This window comes from Peromyscus leucopus, chromosome 8b, assembly GCF_004664715.2.
Source record: "Peromyscus leucopus breed LL Stock chromosome 8b, UCI_PerLeu_2.1, whole genome shotgun sequence".
In the NCBI taxonomy this organism is placed as follows: domain Eukaryota; kingdom Metazoa; phylum Chordata; class Mammalia; order Rodentia; family Cricetidae; genus Peromyscus; species Peromyscus leucopus.
The window spans coordinates 99,002,829-99,017,817 of NC_051086.1; the positions used below are offsets into that span (position 1 = coordinate 99,002,829).

At 53.7% G+C, this 14,989-nt stretch overlaps 1 protein-coding gene across 1 annotated transcript; it reads left to right on the forward strand.

The window, feature by feature from the left end:
* The first annotated feature begins 1,243 nt into the window (after positions 1 to 1,243).
* Positions 1,244 to 10,189, forward strand: LOC114686959 (G-protein coupled receptor family C group 5 member C-like). Its single transcript, XM_037200895.1, is given in 8 exon segments — positions 1,244 to 1,430; positions 1,433 to 1,659; positions 1,661 to 1,721; positions 1,724 to 1,782; positions 1,784 to 2,327; positions 4,286 to 4,380; positions 6,154 to 6,303; positions 7,987 to 10,189. Coding segments are annotated over 8 exon segments (1,326 nt in total). The 5' UTR covers positions 1,244 to 1,273; the 3' UTR covers positions 8,020 to 10,189.
* The last annotated feature ends 4,800 nt before the right edge of the window (positions 10,190 to 14,989 follow it).

Below are 14,989 nucleotides of genomic sequence, written 5' to 3' on the forward strand. Positions count from 1 at the left end.
TCCCAGCACTTGGGAGGAGGAAGCAGGAAGATCAGGAATTCAAGGCCACCCTGGCCTACACAAGATGGATCCAGTCTAAAAGAAGAACAGAGCCAGTGGTGGCACACACACTTGGGATCTCATGCCTTTAATCCCAGCACTAGGGAGGTGGAGACAGGAAGTGATATTGCTTGCTGGAGAGAGGAATATAAGGAGGCAGGAGGCAGGAGCTCGTCTCTTTCAGGCTGAGGAGTTGGCAAGGTAAGAGGTGGTGGCTGTGGCTTGCTCCTGTGTCTTTCTGATCTTTCAGCATTTGCCCTATATCTGACTCCAGGTTTTTATTATTAAGGCCAATTAGGATTTGTGCTACACCCTAGGACTGGAGTCATAGACTGTTGTGAGCCGTCATGTAGATGCTGGGATTCAAACCTGGGTCCTCACCCAGTGTTCTTAACCACTGAGCCATCTCTCTAGCAGTTAAGAAAAGAAATTTCCTCTTTTCCATGGTTAGGAATAGGGATGACAGCTGGGTGTGGTGACTCACGTCTTTAATCCCAGCACTCAGGAGGCAGGCGAATCTCTATGAGTTCAAGGCCAGCCTGATCTACAAAGCAACTTCCAGGACTGCTATACAGAAGCCTTGGTCTCAAACAAACAAACAAACAAACAAACAAACAAAGGATCAGGAATGACAGATGAGCCTCATTTGTTGGCTCAGTTGATAAACCTTCATGAATTCGTGTTAAGAACATTTGCTACTCTTCTAAAGAACCCATGTTCAGTTCTCCAGCACCCACATGGTGACTCACAACCATCTCAAACTTCAATTCTAACTGGGCAACCCAATACAGTCTTCTGGCCTCCACAGGCACCAGGCACCCACAGGTGCACAGGCATACATGTAAGCAAAACACCATACACATAAAATTATAATTTTCTAAAAGATGTATTTTATTTGTTATGTACACAGTGTTCTGCCTGCATTTATGCCTGCATGCTGGAAGAAGGCACCAGATCTCATTGTAGATGTTGTGAACCACCATGTAGTTTGCTGGGAATTGAACTCAGGTCCTCTAGAAGAGCAGCCAGTGCTCTTAACCACTGACCCATCTTTCCAGCCCCAAAATATATAATCTTTTTAAAATTAAAAATACAAAAAAGCGTCATGTGTTCCGAACAACTCTTGTTCAGGATGGTGGAAGCAATACCACCCTCATCGATGTCTGACTTTGGAGAACTGATTTTGCCTATTCCTGTCTCTAGGGACCAGCGGAAGCCTGGCCTGGGAGCCAGGATGGCCATCCACAACACCTTGCTGATGTGTCTAGGACTGCCTTTGCTCTTTCCCGGGGCCTGGGCCCAGAGCCATGCCCCACCTGGCTGCAGCCCGGACCTGGATCCGATCTACTACAACCTTTGTGACCGCTCTGGGGCTTGGGGCATCGTCCTGGAGGCGTGGCCGGGGCAGGCGTCATCACAACATTTGTGCTCACCATCATCCTTGTGGCCAGCCTGCCATTTGTGCAGGACACGAAGAAGCGGAGCCTCCTGGGGACCCAGGTGTTCTTCCTGCTGGGCACCCTGGGCCTCTTCTGCCTCGTGTTTGCCTGCGTGGTAAAGCCTGATTTCTCCACCTGCGCCTCTCGACGCTTCCTCTTTGGGGTCCTGTTTGCCATCTGCTTTCTCCTGCCTGATAGCCCATGTCTTTGCCCTTAACTTCCTGGCCCGGAAGAACCATGGGCCCCGGGCTGGGTGATCTTCACTGTGGCCCTGCTTCTCACCCTTGTAGAGGTCATCATCAACAACCGAGTGGCTGATCATCACCCTGGTACGGGGAGGTGGCCAGGTTGGCCCTCTGGGCAATGGCAGTGGCAGTGCCGGACTGGACCATGACCTCCCCTGTGCCATCGCCAACATGGACTTTGTCATGGCACTCATCTACGTAATGCTGCTACTGCTGGGATCCTTCCTAGGAGCCTGGCCCACCTTGTGTGGCCGCTTTAAGCGCTGGCGGAAGCACGGGGTCTTTGTGCTGCTTACCACGTCCCTCTCCATTGCCATCTGGGTGGTGTGGATTGTCATGTACACCTATGGCAATAAGCAGCACCATAGCCCCACCTGGGATGACCCCACCCTGGCCATTGCCCTCGCTGCCAATGCCTGGACTTTTGTCCTCTTCTATGTCATCCCCGAGGTCTCCCAGGTGACCAAACCCAGCCCAGAACAGAGCTACCAGGGGGACATGTACCCTACCCGCGGCGTGGGCTACGAGACCATCCTGAAAGAGCAGACGGGCCAGAGCATGTTTGTGGAGAACAAAGCATTTTCCATGGACGAGCCAGCCTCAGGTGTGGCAAGAAGTTTGTGTATATCCTTGTGTGTGTGTGTGTGTGTGTCCAGGTGTGTCTGTGTGTAAGACTAGACAGGGTCTCATGTAGCTGAGGCTGAGCTTGAACTCACTATGTAGCTGAAGCTGGGTCTCAAATGGGTCCTTCCTTCTCCCAGTTGTTGGGATCATGGGTATGCGTCAGCATTTCCAGCTTCTGTTTTTATTTATTCAGTCAGTCTTTTCTTTCCTACCATAAGGCTTCTGGGGAACAGTCTCAGTTTGCCAGGCTTGGTGGCAAACGCCCTTACCTGGCTGAGCCATCCTTTACGCCATGTCTTTTCCTTCAGGGCAGGGAGCCATTGAGAAAAATGGAAGGTCTTGTGAATGTCTGCAGTTTTCTGCTTGAAGCCCCTGCATTCAGGGATGGAGCGTGTAGCTCAGTGGTAGAACATTTGTGTAGCAGACCCAAGGCCCCTGGTTTCGTCTCCAGCACCACAAACAACCATTTCTGATGACCCACAGTGACCTCAGCAGCACTTTTGTTTACTGTAAGGAATATTAGCATTTATGGGATACCTGCTTTTGCTGGACTCTGTGCTAAGACCTTGTGGGTTTGTGACTCATAAGCTGCAGCCCCTCAGGCATGACCAGCACTCTGCTGGACCCCAACTGTGTGTAAGATATTTGGGGGTTTTAGACAGAGCCTGATTATCACATGTCGGCCCTGGGATCTCCAACAGAAGTTCAGTTAGAGGCAATGGACATTCTAGAAACAAACCCTAGGGTCTTCTGTGCGCACTGTGTGGCCCTCATGCTTCCTGCCTTGTGGAAATTGGTGACTCTTGCTCTTGTGGACACATAGTCTGTGATCTTACTCCCTGGAGATGACTGCTGTCCCCACACTGGGGTGGCTTCTGGCACACAGAGTGGACCACTGAATGTGCAGGGAAGGGGTCACTAAGGAAGCCAGAGAGACAGAAGACCTGGGGAGGTGCTGGGAGGAGCGGCCGGCCTGTCCCCCACGCTGCTCCTAACGCAGTACACCTTTGTCTGGCCGGAGAGTTCTTAGTCTTTTTCTTCTCGTGGAGATAACTCCTGGGCTCTGTGTTTTTATTTATTTCATTTTTTTTTTTTCCAAAATGGAAAAATCAATAGCAGAAGCTCAGCACTTAAGAATCCTGCACAGGCTGTGGTCCCTGAGCCCAGCAGAAGTCAGCTGAATCCTGTATACCTGGCCATCTTGGGAAGGCCTGTTCCTGGGCCCCAAGCCTAATCAGCAGCTCCAAGATACCCCAGAGGTGCCCAGCAGGGTGGATCAGATGGGAAACCCACAGCAGAAGGTGTAGGCAGCAGCTACAAATCTCTCTGGGTACTTGCCAGGGGGCCCAGGATGGACTGAGCACCAAGTCTCCCTGGCTGGACCCTGCATGGCTACAAGGTGGCACCAGCAGCCACCCATGCCCTGTGAGGACATGAACACATAAAAAGCTGCGGGGTCTCAGCTGTATTTCCCCTTGTGCCTGGCAGCGGGTCCATAGTGGTAGAGGCAGGAACTAGAGGCTGGCCGTCTTGGAGAGCAGCCAAAGGCTCATGTGCCCCTCCTGGCCTCTGGCCCTGAGGGCGGATAGGATGTGAAGGTTGCTGACAGCGTGCTTTTCCTGAGCTATGGGGAGGGGGCGGGGGACGAGTGGTGTGTGTGTGTGTGTGTGTGTGTGTGTGTGTGTGTGTGTGTGTGTCCACCAACACAGGGATCCAAACAGCAGTCTTTTGTACATCTAAACAAAAGAGCACCAGGCGTGGGAGGGAGGGGGCCCAGGTCCACAGCTCACTATCAGGTCACCACTCCTGGGTCGGGTGTTACGAGAGGGCCCTAGGGACCCCATTTCCCTATGCCCAGAAGAGTTGCTTGGGCTGTGGGTCAAAGCAGGAGACAACAGTCCAGAAATCTTCAAATTTGAGCTTCTTTTTCACCCACAGCCAAGAGACCCGTGTCACCTTACAGTGGCTACAATGGGCAGCTGCTGACGAGTGTGTACCAGCCCACTGAGATGGCCCTGATGCACAAAGGCCCGGTGAGTGGATCCCTCAGGTTCCAGGGGCCTGGATGAAAGCCACAGAGCTCAGCCTCATTTGCTGGGAGAGAAGCTGTACAGGCAATGAGTGTATGGATGGACAGAGGCATTGGGGTATGGCGAATTTCTCCTGGGACATCAGCCCTGCCAACCCAGGGCTCTAGTACACCGCAGTGGGACCTGCCCTGCATCACTGGGTACCGCCCACAGCCGGGTGGCACATACCTGTAACCCTAGTAGTTGGGAGACAGAAGCATGAAGTTCAATGGCTCTCGATCAAGGGCTATCTTTGGCTACAGCTTGCACCACTAGCCTGGGCTATATGAGACCCTATGCCTGGCTAGCTAGTCTTGACCATATACCTCCCCTGGGCTCTGGGAACCAGTGCTCCATTAGTTAGGGGGGCGGTGGGAACAGGAAGGAGGTGGATTAGATTCCAACTCCATATATGTTCCTCCCTGCTGGCAGTGGTTGCCAGAGAGGTCAGCGACCTGCCTTGGCAGGATTCTGGGAACAGGAAGCCAGGAGGTCAGCAGGGTTCTGTTCCCATCCCTTCCCCACTCCCTAGGCTGGGAGCAGGGAATGGCTGGTGTGTCTGAGACTTCCAGTCCCAGCTCTTTTTCTCTCACCAAGTGTGAAGCTGCAACCTGGAGCAGATCTGAGTAGTTTCCATTCTCACCATGATCAGAGGCTACCTCTCTGCTCCCAGCCTCTGAACCTTGTCCACAGGAACCACCCCAGCCTTTCTCCCGGTTTGGAGGGTGAGCTGGACGGAACTGTTATTTCTGCTGAGTTCTCACACCATGGTCCTCAGACCACCAAAGTGAGCAGTGATTGAGAACTTGCTTAAAATGCAGATTGGGTCTGAGGTGGAACAGGCTATTGTGACTTCTGTTGTTGGTAACCTGGGGGTGGGGGTTATTGAGGTCACCCTGTAGCTTGGGTTCCACCTAAAAGGGAGTCACTCCCCAAGGCAGATCTACAGGGAACTTCAGGCTTTCCCGTCCCTGCAGTTAAACATTTGTCAACCCATCTCAGGGTGGGGACCAGCTAGGAGTTGGAGCTCGGCTAGGCGGAGGGCTTGACAAACAGTCCTGTTAATCTTGGTGCGTTCCCGTGTTGAAGCTCCCAGATCTAAGTGTCCTAGATGGCAGGGAGTGAGTGGTTGGATGTTCCTGGAAGTGGGAATCCCCCCCACAGGTGGGAGGGTCACCCATATCTGCTGGTTTGGGGTCCTGGGAGCCTTGGAGCTTTAGTGGTAACATCTCTCTTACATGGTGATAAGGCAGCCGGGACCACCCCAGGGGTTCACATTCCTTCCAGGCAGAATATTTAGGGCTGGATCCCTAAGCCAGAATTATATGGACCAGGACCTACCAGAAGGGTACTGAGTATTGTAGTGACATTTTGGGGACTCAGGTAAGACACTTGGAGAAAGGGAGCTTGTGAGTGGTACCAGTCATGCAGTAACAGCTTAATGCAGCTCATCAGAGGTTTCCCCAAGGAACTAGGAGCAGGAACTCAGAGGCAGGGTCTCCTTCCGGACACCCCGAAGTGCTCAGAAGGCCAGTCCTCTATTTCCAGAGGTAGAGTCATCCATCTTATCCTGCCAGCAGGGCCCAGGCGTAGCGGGGGGTGGGGGGGTCTGGAGAGGGTCAAGAGGTGGGAGCCGGCAGGCACAGCCCTGCAGGAAGCTGAGTGTGTGTGCCTTTGCCCTGGCGGAACCTGGCTACCAATTCCCCCGACTGTGAGACCTCCTGTTCTTCCTTCCAGTCCGAAGGCGCTTATGACGTCATCCTCCCACGGGCCACCGCCAACAGCCAGGTGATGGGCAGTGCCAACTCAACCCTGCGAGCTGAAGACATGTACGTGGTCCAGAGCCACCAGGTGGCCACACCACCGAAAGACAGCAAGATCTCTCAGGTCTTTAGAAATCCCTACGTGTGGGACTAAGGCAGCAGCTGTGGCCAGGCGCAAGTGGGTGGATTTGGAGAGGGCACTCAGGACCTGGCTTGGGTGGGGGACCACTAGGGGCACCGTGCTCTGTGGCTCCCTTCTCCCTCACTGGCTCAGGGTAGCTTTTGCCTCAGGGTCAGGTCCCCTGATCTGCCAATGTTTGGGTGGGTGTCGTGGGGGGCCCCCTCCCTCTCAGTATTTGTGGAGTCCAGGTGCCTGCCCTGTTTCATGCCAGGGCCACCTCTGGCGATCTGCTCTATCCAAATAGTGTTCTGCTTGGGGTGGTGGCTGGTCCCATGCCTACACTCTCCGGTGACACCTGCAGCCTCCAGAGAGCTCAGAGAGGATGCCTTGGGCTGGATCCTGCTCCTCTGTGAGGAGCAAGGGTGCCTAATAAACACGTTGCTTTATTAACTCTTGCTCTGGGCTTGTGGTTTCTGACTGGGTTCTCACCTCCTGTGACTCTTTCCTTCCTCTATGGCGCATCAGTGAGGGCACTCTCTCTCCTCCTCACATCCAGCTCTTGGGGCTGATGCTTCTTCTAGTGTCTCCTGTGCTAAGGGGCTGGTGCCTCCTCCGGGACAGGGCTCTCTAGTGTGTCTGCCATTAACTGCCATCAGAATGAGCATCTGGGTCCTTCTTGTCTGGACCCATACCTGGGAGTGTCCAACCTGGGCAGCAGCTTTCCCGAGGGTTTCGTCTTCTCCCATGGGTGTTTTCAGAGACAGAGCAGGAGAGGCAGACCCACCAGTGGGCAGTTCTAGGGGTGCAGAGGGGGTCAGCTCATCTTGGCCTCTCCATAGGAAGTGACTTCGAGGGTGAGACCCATGACCATTCTGCTCCAAGGTCTGAGATCATGCTTCAGAGCATGAGCGGAATGGTTCAGAGTTGGGGCTGAGCTGTTTATAATGTGAGTTCACAAAGACAGGCAGGCCAGGCCATGTCCTGGTTAGTTCAGGGGTCACAGCATCCTAGTACTAGAATTTGGGGGACAGTAAAATCTTTTCCCCAACTGCTCAGGCTCATCTTTATGGCTGGTGGGGCAGGATGTGGTGGTGGGGGGGTTGGGGCAGGATGGGGACAAATCTTTCCCTTCATTTCCAGAGCCGAAATCTCAGAATGCTGTCTCTTCAGGGTTCTGTAGGCTCTTAGGGGTAGATGTCCCAACCCCTTTTATAAGCAAAGTGACTCAGTCAGGCCACAGAGCCTCTAGGTGACTGAACCAAGACTGGACAGACTGACTGTCCCTGCTTTCATCCTTGGCTCTCCCTGGGATAAGCCAGACCAGTGTCCTGGGCTCTGAACTGCCTCTGTCCCTTCTGCATGGGATGATGTTCTGACCCTTGGAGGTCAGCTTCAGGTCCTTCAACAAGACTTGAGAGCCTGCCCATCCCAGGCTTGGGAATGTTTGTCCTCGATTAGCCAGAAGCTATTTTCCGACACCAGTTGTAAGGGGGGAAAATTTCATTTTTTTGTTGAAAGGGAGAGAAAGGTTGTTGGCAGAAAACTCCAGACTTCTCCCAAACTTCTATGTTTAGACTGCTCACTCCCGGCAGGCTGAGCCTTTTTTTTTTTTAGTACAATCCAGTACTTGGACTGTGAGCAGCGGAGTCCGTCCCGTTTGACTCTTGTTCTTTCTGGTTACTTTAGGATCAGTCCCCGAAAAGCAAAACGAGATGGTAGATGCCCTCTTCCCTGGACCACACCTCATCCGGATACCCTCATTGCTCTGCACCCAGCTGAGCAGGGCTCAGCAGTTTACCCACCTTTGTCCTTGGAGCTGGGAGGGACCAGAGGCTACCAATCGGAAGCATTGGACTGAGTGGGGACCTGAGGATAGACCTGACGCCTGTGACTGGGGCTCATAGGATCATCTGCCCTCTTGCCCATCCTAGCCTCCCGGTCCCCATGTGACTGCGGCTACAGGGAGCTAACGGCTGACTCCTATCTCCTGCCTTCACACCTCCCCCAAGTCACGGAGTCTGTGTCCCCATGTGGTTCTCCAGGTGGTTGTTGCCCCGCTGTGAACACCAGGTGTGTGATGCCACTGTTTTGACTCTGGACCTTCTTGGCCATGTTGGTAATCCATCAGTGTGTCTGTCACACAATGCCCGTCAGATGCATCTCTGAGTCTCTAGAGGCAAGCCACACAGAAGTCATCCCTTGCCCTACTCACAGTCTTCTCCCATCTTCTAGACTGTGGAAGGTCACAAGCGAGGAGCAGAGCCCAGCTTGGGCAGGTTGTTTCTCATGACCTGAGGGTCCCGGGTCCCGGCACCTTTGTGCCTGGATGGCGTCTACCCTACCTTCAGTGAGCTGGGTCCCCTCACCAGGGCAAGACCATTCTTTCTGCCTGCCCTGCCCTCCCCACTGCCCATCAGCACTGGGGATGGGGATTACAACACTTGTCCCAACTGGGCAAGCTTTCCTGTTGTCCAGCACTGCCGCACAGAGAGCCCCGCATAAGAGTCGAAGAGCTGGCGGGCCCCTGTGTTGCTTAGAGCTTTGCATTATTTATGTACCTTGGTTAACCCCCTGGCCGCATCTTCCCAGTCTGCTTTTGGCTTCTGTGTCGGCTCCCAGGATGGCTCCTAAGACAGGTGCAGCGGTGGAATTACCTGGATCTCGTGGGTTCTGGAGGTACTTGCTGGGACTACTTGGACATACGTGGTTGGGGCCTGGGAGCACCCTTAGGAGACAGTGGGTGGGAGTCAGGGCTGCATTCTCAGGGTGACTTGAACCTTTCCTATGTCGGACGTGGGGTCCAGGACTGGAGATTGCTTGTGGGAAGATAGTTTCTACCTCAGCTTGGGCAGCAGATGTCCTTGGGACGCCTGGACAAGCCCTGCTGCTTTTTATCACTAGAGGAACCTCTAGTGTCCTTGGCCTTAGGACATGCACCTGAGGAACCCGAAGGCCACCCACGTCAGAGAGGGTCATTTCCGGGCCTGCGAGCTGCTGGCACCCATGACTGAGATGATCATAGTACCAGACTCTGGGGACAAGATCTCCACAGCATCATCCTTTGTTCTACCCTTGGGTACCAGACAGAGCCTCCTCCAGGCCCTCCCCAAGTGTGCCCTGGAACCTGGCCTTTAGTACAGCTCTACGTAGTGCTGAGGTAGAGGTTTCCCATGAAGGTGCCTCACGCTTAGTCCATGGCTTCCATGCAGTCCCCTAGCAGCCTGTGCCTTTTATCATTGGGTAGTAGGTCCCCACGGAGTGGGACTACACCTCCAAATGTGACTCCTGGCTTGACCTCTCTGTTGAATGAGGATTTTCCATCTATGAGTAATACACTATTCAACCCCCCCCCCCCCACACACACACACAAAGGAAGGGGGAAATCCATGCACCTCACACTGCCCTTGATCTAGAGCTCTGAGATCTGCCACATCGAGGAAGGGATTATTTGCTGTCCTAAGTGCGTCTTTTAGAACTCCAAAAGCACCAGATGCCTAGGCGTCTGCTGGCTGTGGTTGTGTTTATAGCCCAAGTCCTTGCTGCAGCTGCAGCTGAGGGGTCATGGGCTTCTGGGAGATGCAGCTCTGCCTGGGTGCAGGAAGTACCCATGGTACGTACTTACCCTGCATCTTCCAGTTCCGGTTCCAGTGAGAACTCCATTTTTAGGAGGTTTGGGGACCTCCTAGTTAGCAGCGCCGTATCACACTCAAGCCTTGAGTGGGAGACAACGAGAAGGCTGAGGTCTGGTTCAAGTTCATCCTTCACAGGCCAGTCCCTTGGTAGATGTCATGCCAACACTGTTAAATCCTACAGTGGGTGTCAATGGGGGTTCAATTTTGTAACTACTCGGAATTAAATGACTGCCCTTTCTTTGCGAGGGCTTAACGCCTCTGTGTTCCTGTATGTTTCTAAGGCATTCTGGGGCGTCTGTCAGCTGGCCTGCCTGCCTCTCACCACCCCCACCCCCACTTCATCTTCATAAAATGCTTTGTTCACAGAAAGGCATGCTGGGGGATGATCACAGCTGCCCCAGGCCAAGGGGCCCTGTCATGGCCACACCCAACTTGCTCTCGTGGCCCATTGTGCTAGTTCATGAGCACAGAAGAGATGGCAGTGGCAAGTCTAGGTGTCTTGCCGGCTCTCACCACATGAACATTCTCATCAAGACCAGCACTTTCTCTAGCTCCGCAGAGGACATGCCAAGGTTGTGCTCAGGGGGCTACTAAACAGACTTCCTGTCTGCTGTCTCCATGCTGGGTCCTCCAGGAAGCTACAGCCCCCACTTACAGCAGCACCATGAATTATTTAGCGTCTGCAGCAGCCAGAGTGCTCTGACCTCATCCTCCTTGGGCCCCATGTGGCTCTGACCTCATCCTCATTGAGGAAAGGTAGCTGTTAATGGGCAGAGGTGGGGGTGGGTGGGTCCCATTGGGGTGTCAGTAATTGAGGGGGGGGGGTACTAGCAGTCTCAAAGAGGTGGTCTCTGAGACTCAATTACCCTTGTAGCAGGAAGTGATTCTGCAGAGTGGAGATTTCTATGCATGGTATAGGAATCAAAGGGCTCTTACTAACATGGCCTTACACAATTCATTTGACCTTGGCCCAGACTCCTTTCATCTGTAAAACAGGAGTGATGACCTTTCAGATTTACAAAAGAGTACTCACGAAAATCACAGTCAAAGTGAAACACTCAGTGTGTCCTCCCCGGAGTAGCAGGCCTTAGACTGGATCATTTGCTGTTCTAGGACTTGCACCGGGTCCCCAGAGTGGGTGCAATAGATGGTTTGGGGGTATATGTTAGTCTGTCTTTTCAGTTTCCTGGTGTGTAAGGGGAAAAGCCCTGGTGGGTGGCCTAGTTGCACAAGAAATACAAGGAGCCAGCCTGGAGGACTGGGACCAGACAACTGTCCCCCAAGTACCTATAGGGGCACCGAGAGGAGTAGCCATGGTCCCTCTCCTCCTTTTCTAGGCGAAATCTGAGCTCTGAAGACGTGGAGGCTTCAAGTGGCCACTCCAGAGGGTAGTAACTCTCTGGGCCACAGGACATCATCGTCATGGCGTGGCCTGACGCGGCTCTGTTGGTCTTGGAGTTGGGCTGCCACAGCAGCCCCTGCCCAGGGTCTGCAGAAGAACCAGGCAGATGGAAGGTCACTGCAGGGCTGGGCCTCACACAGGAGCTGATGGGGGTAGGAGGCGCATCCTGGCCAGCTGTCTGCCTGATAGCTCCCCGGAAGCCAGGGCACGGAGGAGATGCTCCCTGGTATGTCCACAAAGAGGCAGAAACTCACAACATCCTCCAAGGGCACTTGAGGGCGCAAGGGGTCCAGACCTGGGAAGGTTTTACCCTGAATCCCAATGGGGAGGTTCAGATCTCCTGAGCCCAGCACCCTGCTGGATCTCCAGGGTGCTGGGCTCAGGAGATCCTCTGCCTCTCTCTCCCACTGCAAAGTGCCCCATTCTCTCCTAGTTTCTTGGGGTGTCGGGAGGCGGGGAAGTGGCCTGAACATCTGGAGCCCCACTGTCACTCTTCTTCTAGGGCCCGCCCCTTTAGTCCCCAGCCAATCAGAGACTGCCTCCTACTCCCATCTAAGCCCCACCCTGATGCCCTGCAATCGGATCCCCTTGAGTGCCAGCAAGCGCCAGCTGTCCCTAGCTGTCCCTGTGCCTGCCCAGCCCTGGGTGAGGATGGGGGTGGGGATGGGAAAAGGAGTGTGGGGTTGTTGGGGTGCCCCCACGTTTCCCATCCTCAGAGCCTGGCGTTGTGATGGTTCAGAAGCCTCCGTCCCATCTGCTCCACCAGCCCAGAATCCTGTAGGTCTCAGCCTAGCTCAAGGAAGCAGGTCCCTGTCTGCAAAGGACCAACGCCTGGACCAGCCAGTCTGGGCAGGCAGCCCCTCCACTGTGCTGGCTGGGCTTCAGTGGACAGGCTCCTCAGCCTGGCGCTACTGACATTTGGGAAGGAAGACGATTCTTTTGGTGGGGGCTGTGTGCGGTAGGATGCTGAGTGGGGTTCTCTATCCACTGGCTGTCAGGATCACCACCAAGCCCCAGGTTGTGACAACCAAAACCGCTTGGAGATGTGGCAAATGTTGGTTAGGACTGCCCAACCCTGGGGCCGAGGTCTGGTCCCCTGGGGAGTCACAGAGGGCCTCTGAGCCAGCCACACAGGAACCCTGGGATTCTGTTCTATTTCTGTGCTTCTTCTCTGCTGATGGGCAGCCTGGGAACCCTGACCTTTGGCTACAACACAGGCAACAAGTGATTGCCAGCTCCCTCCGTCCTGTCTGGTGAATTGAGTTGTCTTGGGACAGGAACGCCAGTCACACACAGTGTTTGCTGTGCACTGGATCAGGGTATCTGGGCCGCCAGAAAGACCCACAGTCGGCGCCCAAGGTCAGGGAGAGTCTGGGCAGCAGGTGTTCAGCCACAGGTCACAGCAGGGGGCCAGGCCACACTTGGCTAAGCATACCCGCTGTCTTGTGACCCTCAGGAGGATAAATAGAATATCACCCAACACACACACACACACACACACACACACACACACACACACACACACACACACACAGAGTTGGGGGTTGTAGCCCAGGCAGATCCCCTCCAGGCTCTGTACCAGAGCCCTATAGGAGAGGCTAGCAGAATCGTGGAGGCAGGATGCTATTGGTACATACAGAGCCTACCCTACATGCAAAGAACTGTTAGGAGATCCCAATCTCAGATTCAAAGCAGATGGTTTTAGTAGCCCCCTACCCCACCCCCATATTCAGATACCTTTATTTGCATAAAAGGACTCTGGAATGGAAGGTTGGGAAAATGAGATTCAAGTTCACATGTGTGAGGGTGAGGGTTAGGGCAGAGTCGGGAGAGGCTTTCACTGCCTTGCTCTTTCCCTCCCTCCCTCCCTCCCTTTCTCTTTTACTGTGAAAATAAACCAGGAACTTAATTCCCTAATTCACTACAGTGCTGGGGGCAGAGTTCAAGGCCTTGTGCGTGGGAGGCAAGGGTTCCACCGCCAGCTCCAAGTCACCATTTTAAAAATAAAATCAATTTAATTTTATGTACATTGGCATGCGGGTGTCAGATCCCCTGGAACTGGAGTTACAGACAATTGTGAGCTGCCACAGGGTTGCTGGGAATTGAACCCGGGTCCTCCGGAAGAACAGCCAGTGCTCTTACCCACTGAGCCATCTCTCCAGCCCCCAAGTCACCATTTTTTTTAAAGTTTTTTTAATTACTTTTAATCATGTGTGTATGTATGTGCTTGTGAGTATGCACACGTGCCTGCGGTGCCCTTGGAGCCCAGGCTTTGGATTCCCTGGGACTGGAGTTACTGGCGGTTGTAAACCGCCCACTGTAGGTGCTGGGAACTGAACTCGGTCAGATGGAAGGGCATCATAGGTGCTTGGGGCTGGAGAAAAGAATGGCTCAGTGGTTAACAGCACTTGCCGCCCTTGCGGAGGACGAAGTAGGAATGAGGCTCTGTTTCAAAGATAAGGACAGAGCAGAGAAGGCTGGCTGAAGAGATGTCCGGAGGAGCTTGGGTCTCAGCACCCACATCAGGATGCTCATAGCTGTCTCTGATTCCAGCTCCAGGTGACCTGATGCTCTCTTCTGCTCTTCTGACCTCTGCAGGTTCTTGTCCCCCGGCCCCTTCCTCCCTTCCTTCCCCCCCCCCAAAACAAAGCAAAACAAAAGCACATCAGCTGAGTACTGGCTTTTACAAAGGCTTTGGGGATGGGCGTGGGATTCAGTTGTGGGGTAAAGGGCCAGACAACCAAAGCCTGTAACCTGCCCCCTCCAGACACATCCCATGTAGGGACATCCTGAAATTTATTATTTATTTATTTTTAATTTTTGAGATGGGTTCTCGTGCGTCTCAGGCTGGCCTGGAACTCACAATGTAGCCAAGGATGAAGGGATGACCTTGAACTCCTGACCTTTTTTGCTTCCACCTCCTGAGTGCTGGGATTCGAAGTGTGCACCACCATTGCTGGTGTATGTAATGGTGCTGGAGATGGAACCCAGGGCTTTGTGCACCCTAGGCAAAGATTTTATCATCTAGCAACATCCTCAGCATCCCCTCTGAAATTTTCAAGAGCTCACTGTTCATTGTCCTCTAGAATGTCTCAAGGGGACAGAGATCCAGTAGGGAGAAAGCACAGAGCTGGGGTCTAGCCCCTCTGGGTCACTGGCCTGCCACTCCTCTGTGTCTGATAGGAAAACAGTATCAGTGTCTCTGGAGATCACTGGGGTTCTGATTTGAACAGTAATTTTCACCTTTTAAGGGAATCTTCTCTTCCTTGTCTTTGTTTACATGTTTCCTACTCCCGGAAAGGAGAAGTTGTTGCATTTTTATCTCCACGACCCTATCTTTGGGCCCAGAGCCTGGCATAACAAGGGCGGCCATGAAATATTTGTTAAACAAATAAACAAGGCCTGTGTGTCAAGTGCCACCTGGTGGAGACAGCAAGTCCGGTGGCGTCTCCGAGGCCAGCCAGACCGGTGGACCTGCAGACGTGTGTGCTGGTGCTGCTCTTTGACTCAGGGTCAAGGGTGGGGTCAGATGAGGCAATAGGGTGAGGGTAAGGAGGAGGCTCCGCCCACTTTAGACTTGTAAGATGTCACGGACACTCGCCACTGGAGCCTGTAGCTCTGGCAGGCCTTGTCCTCCCCAGTTCCCTCTGCCTTG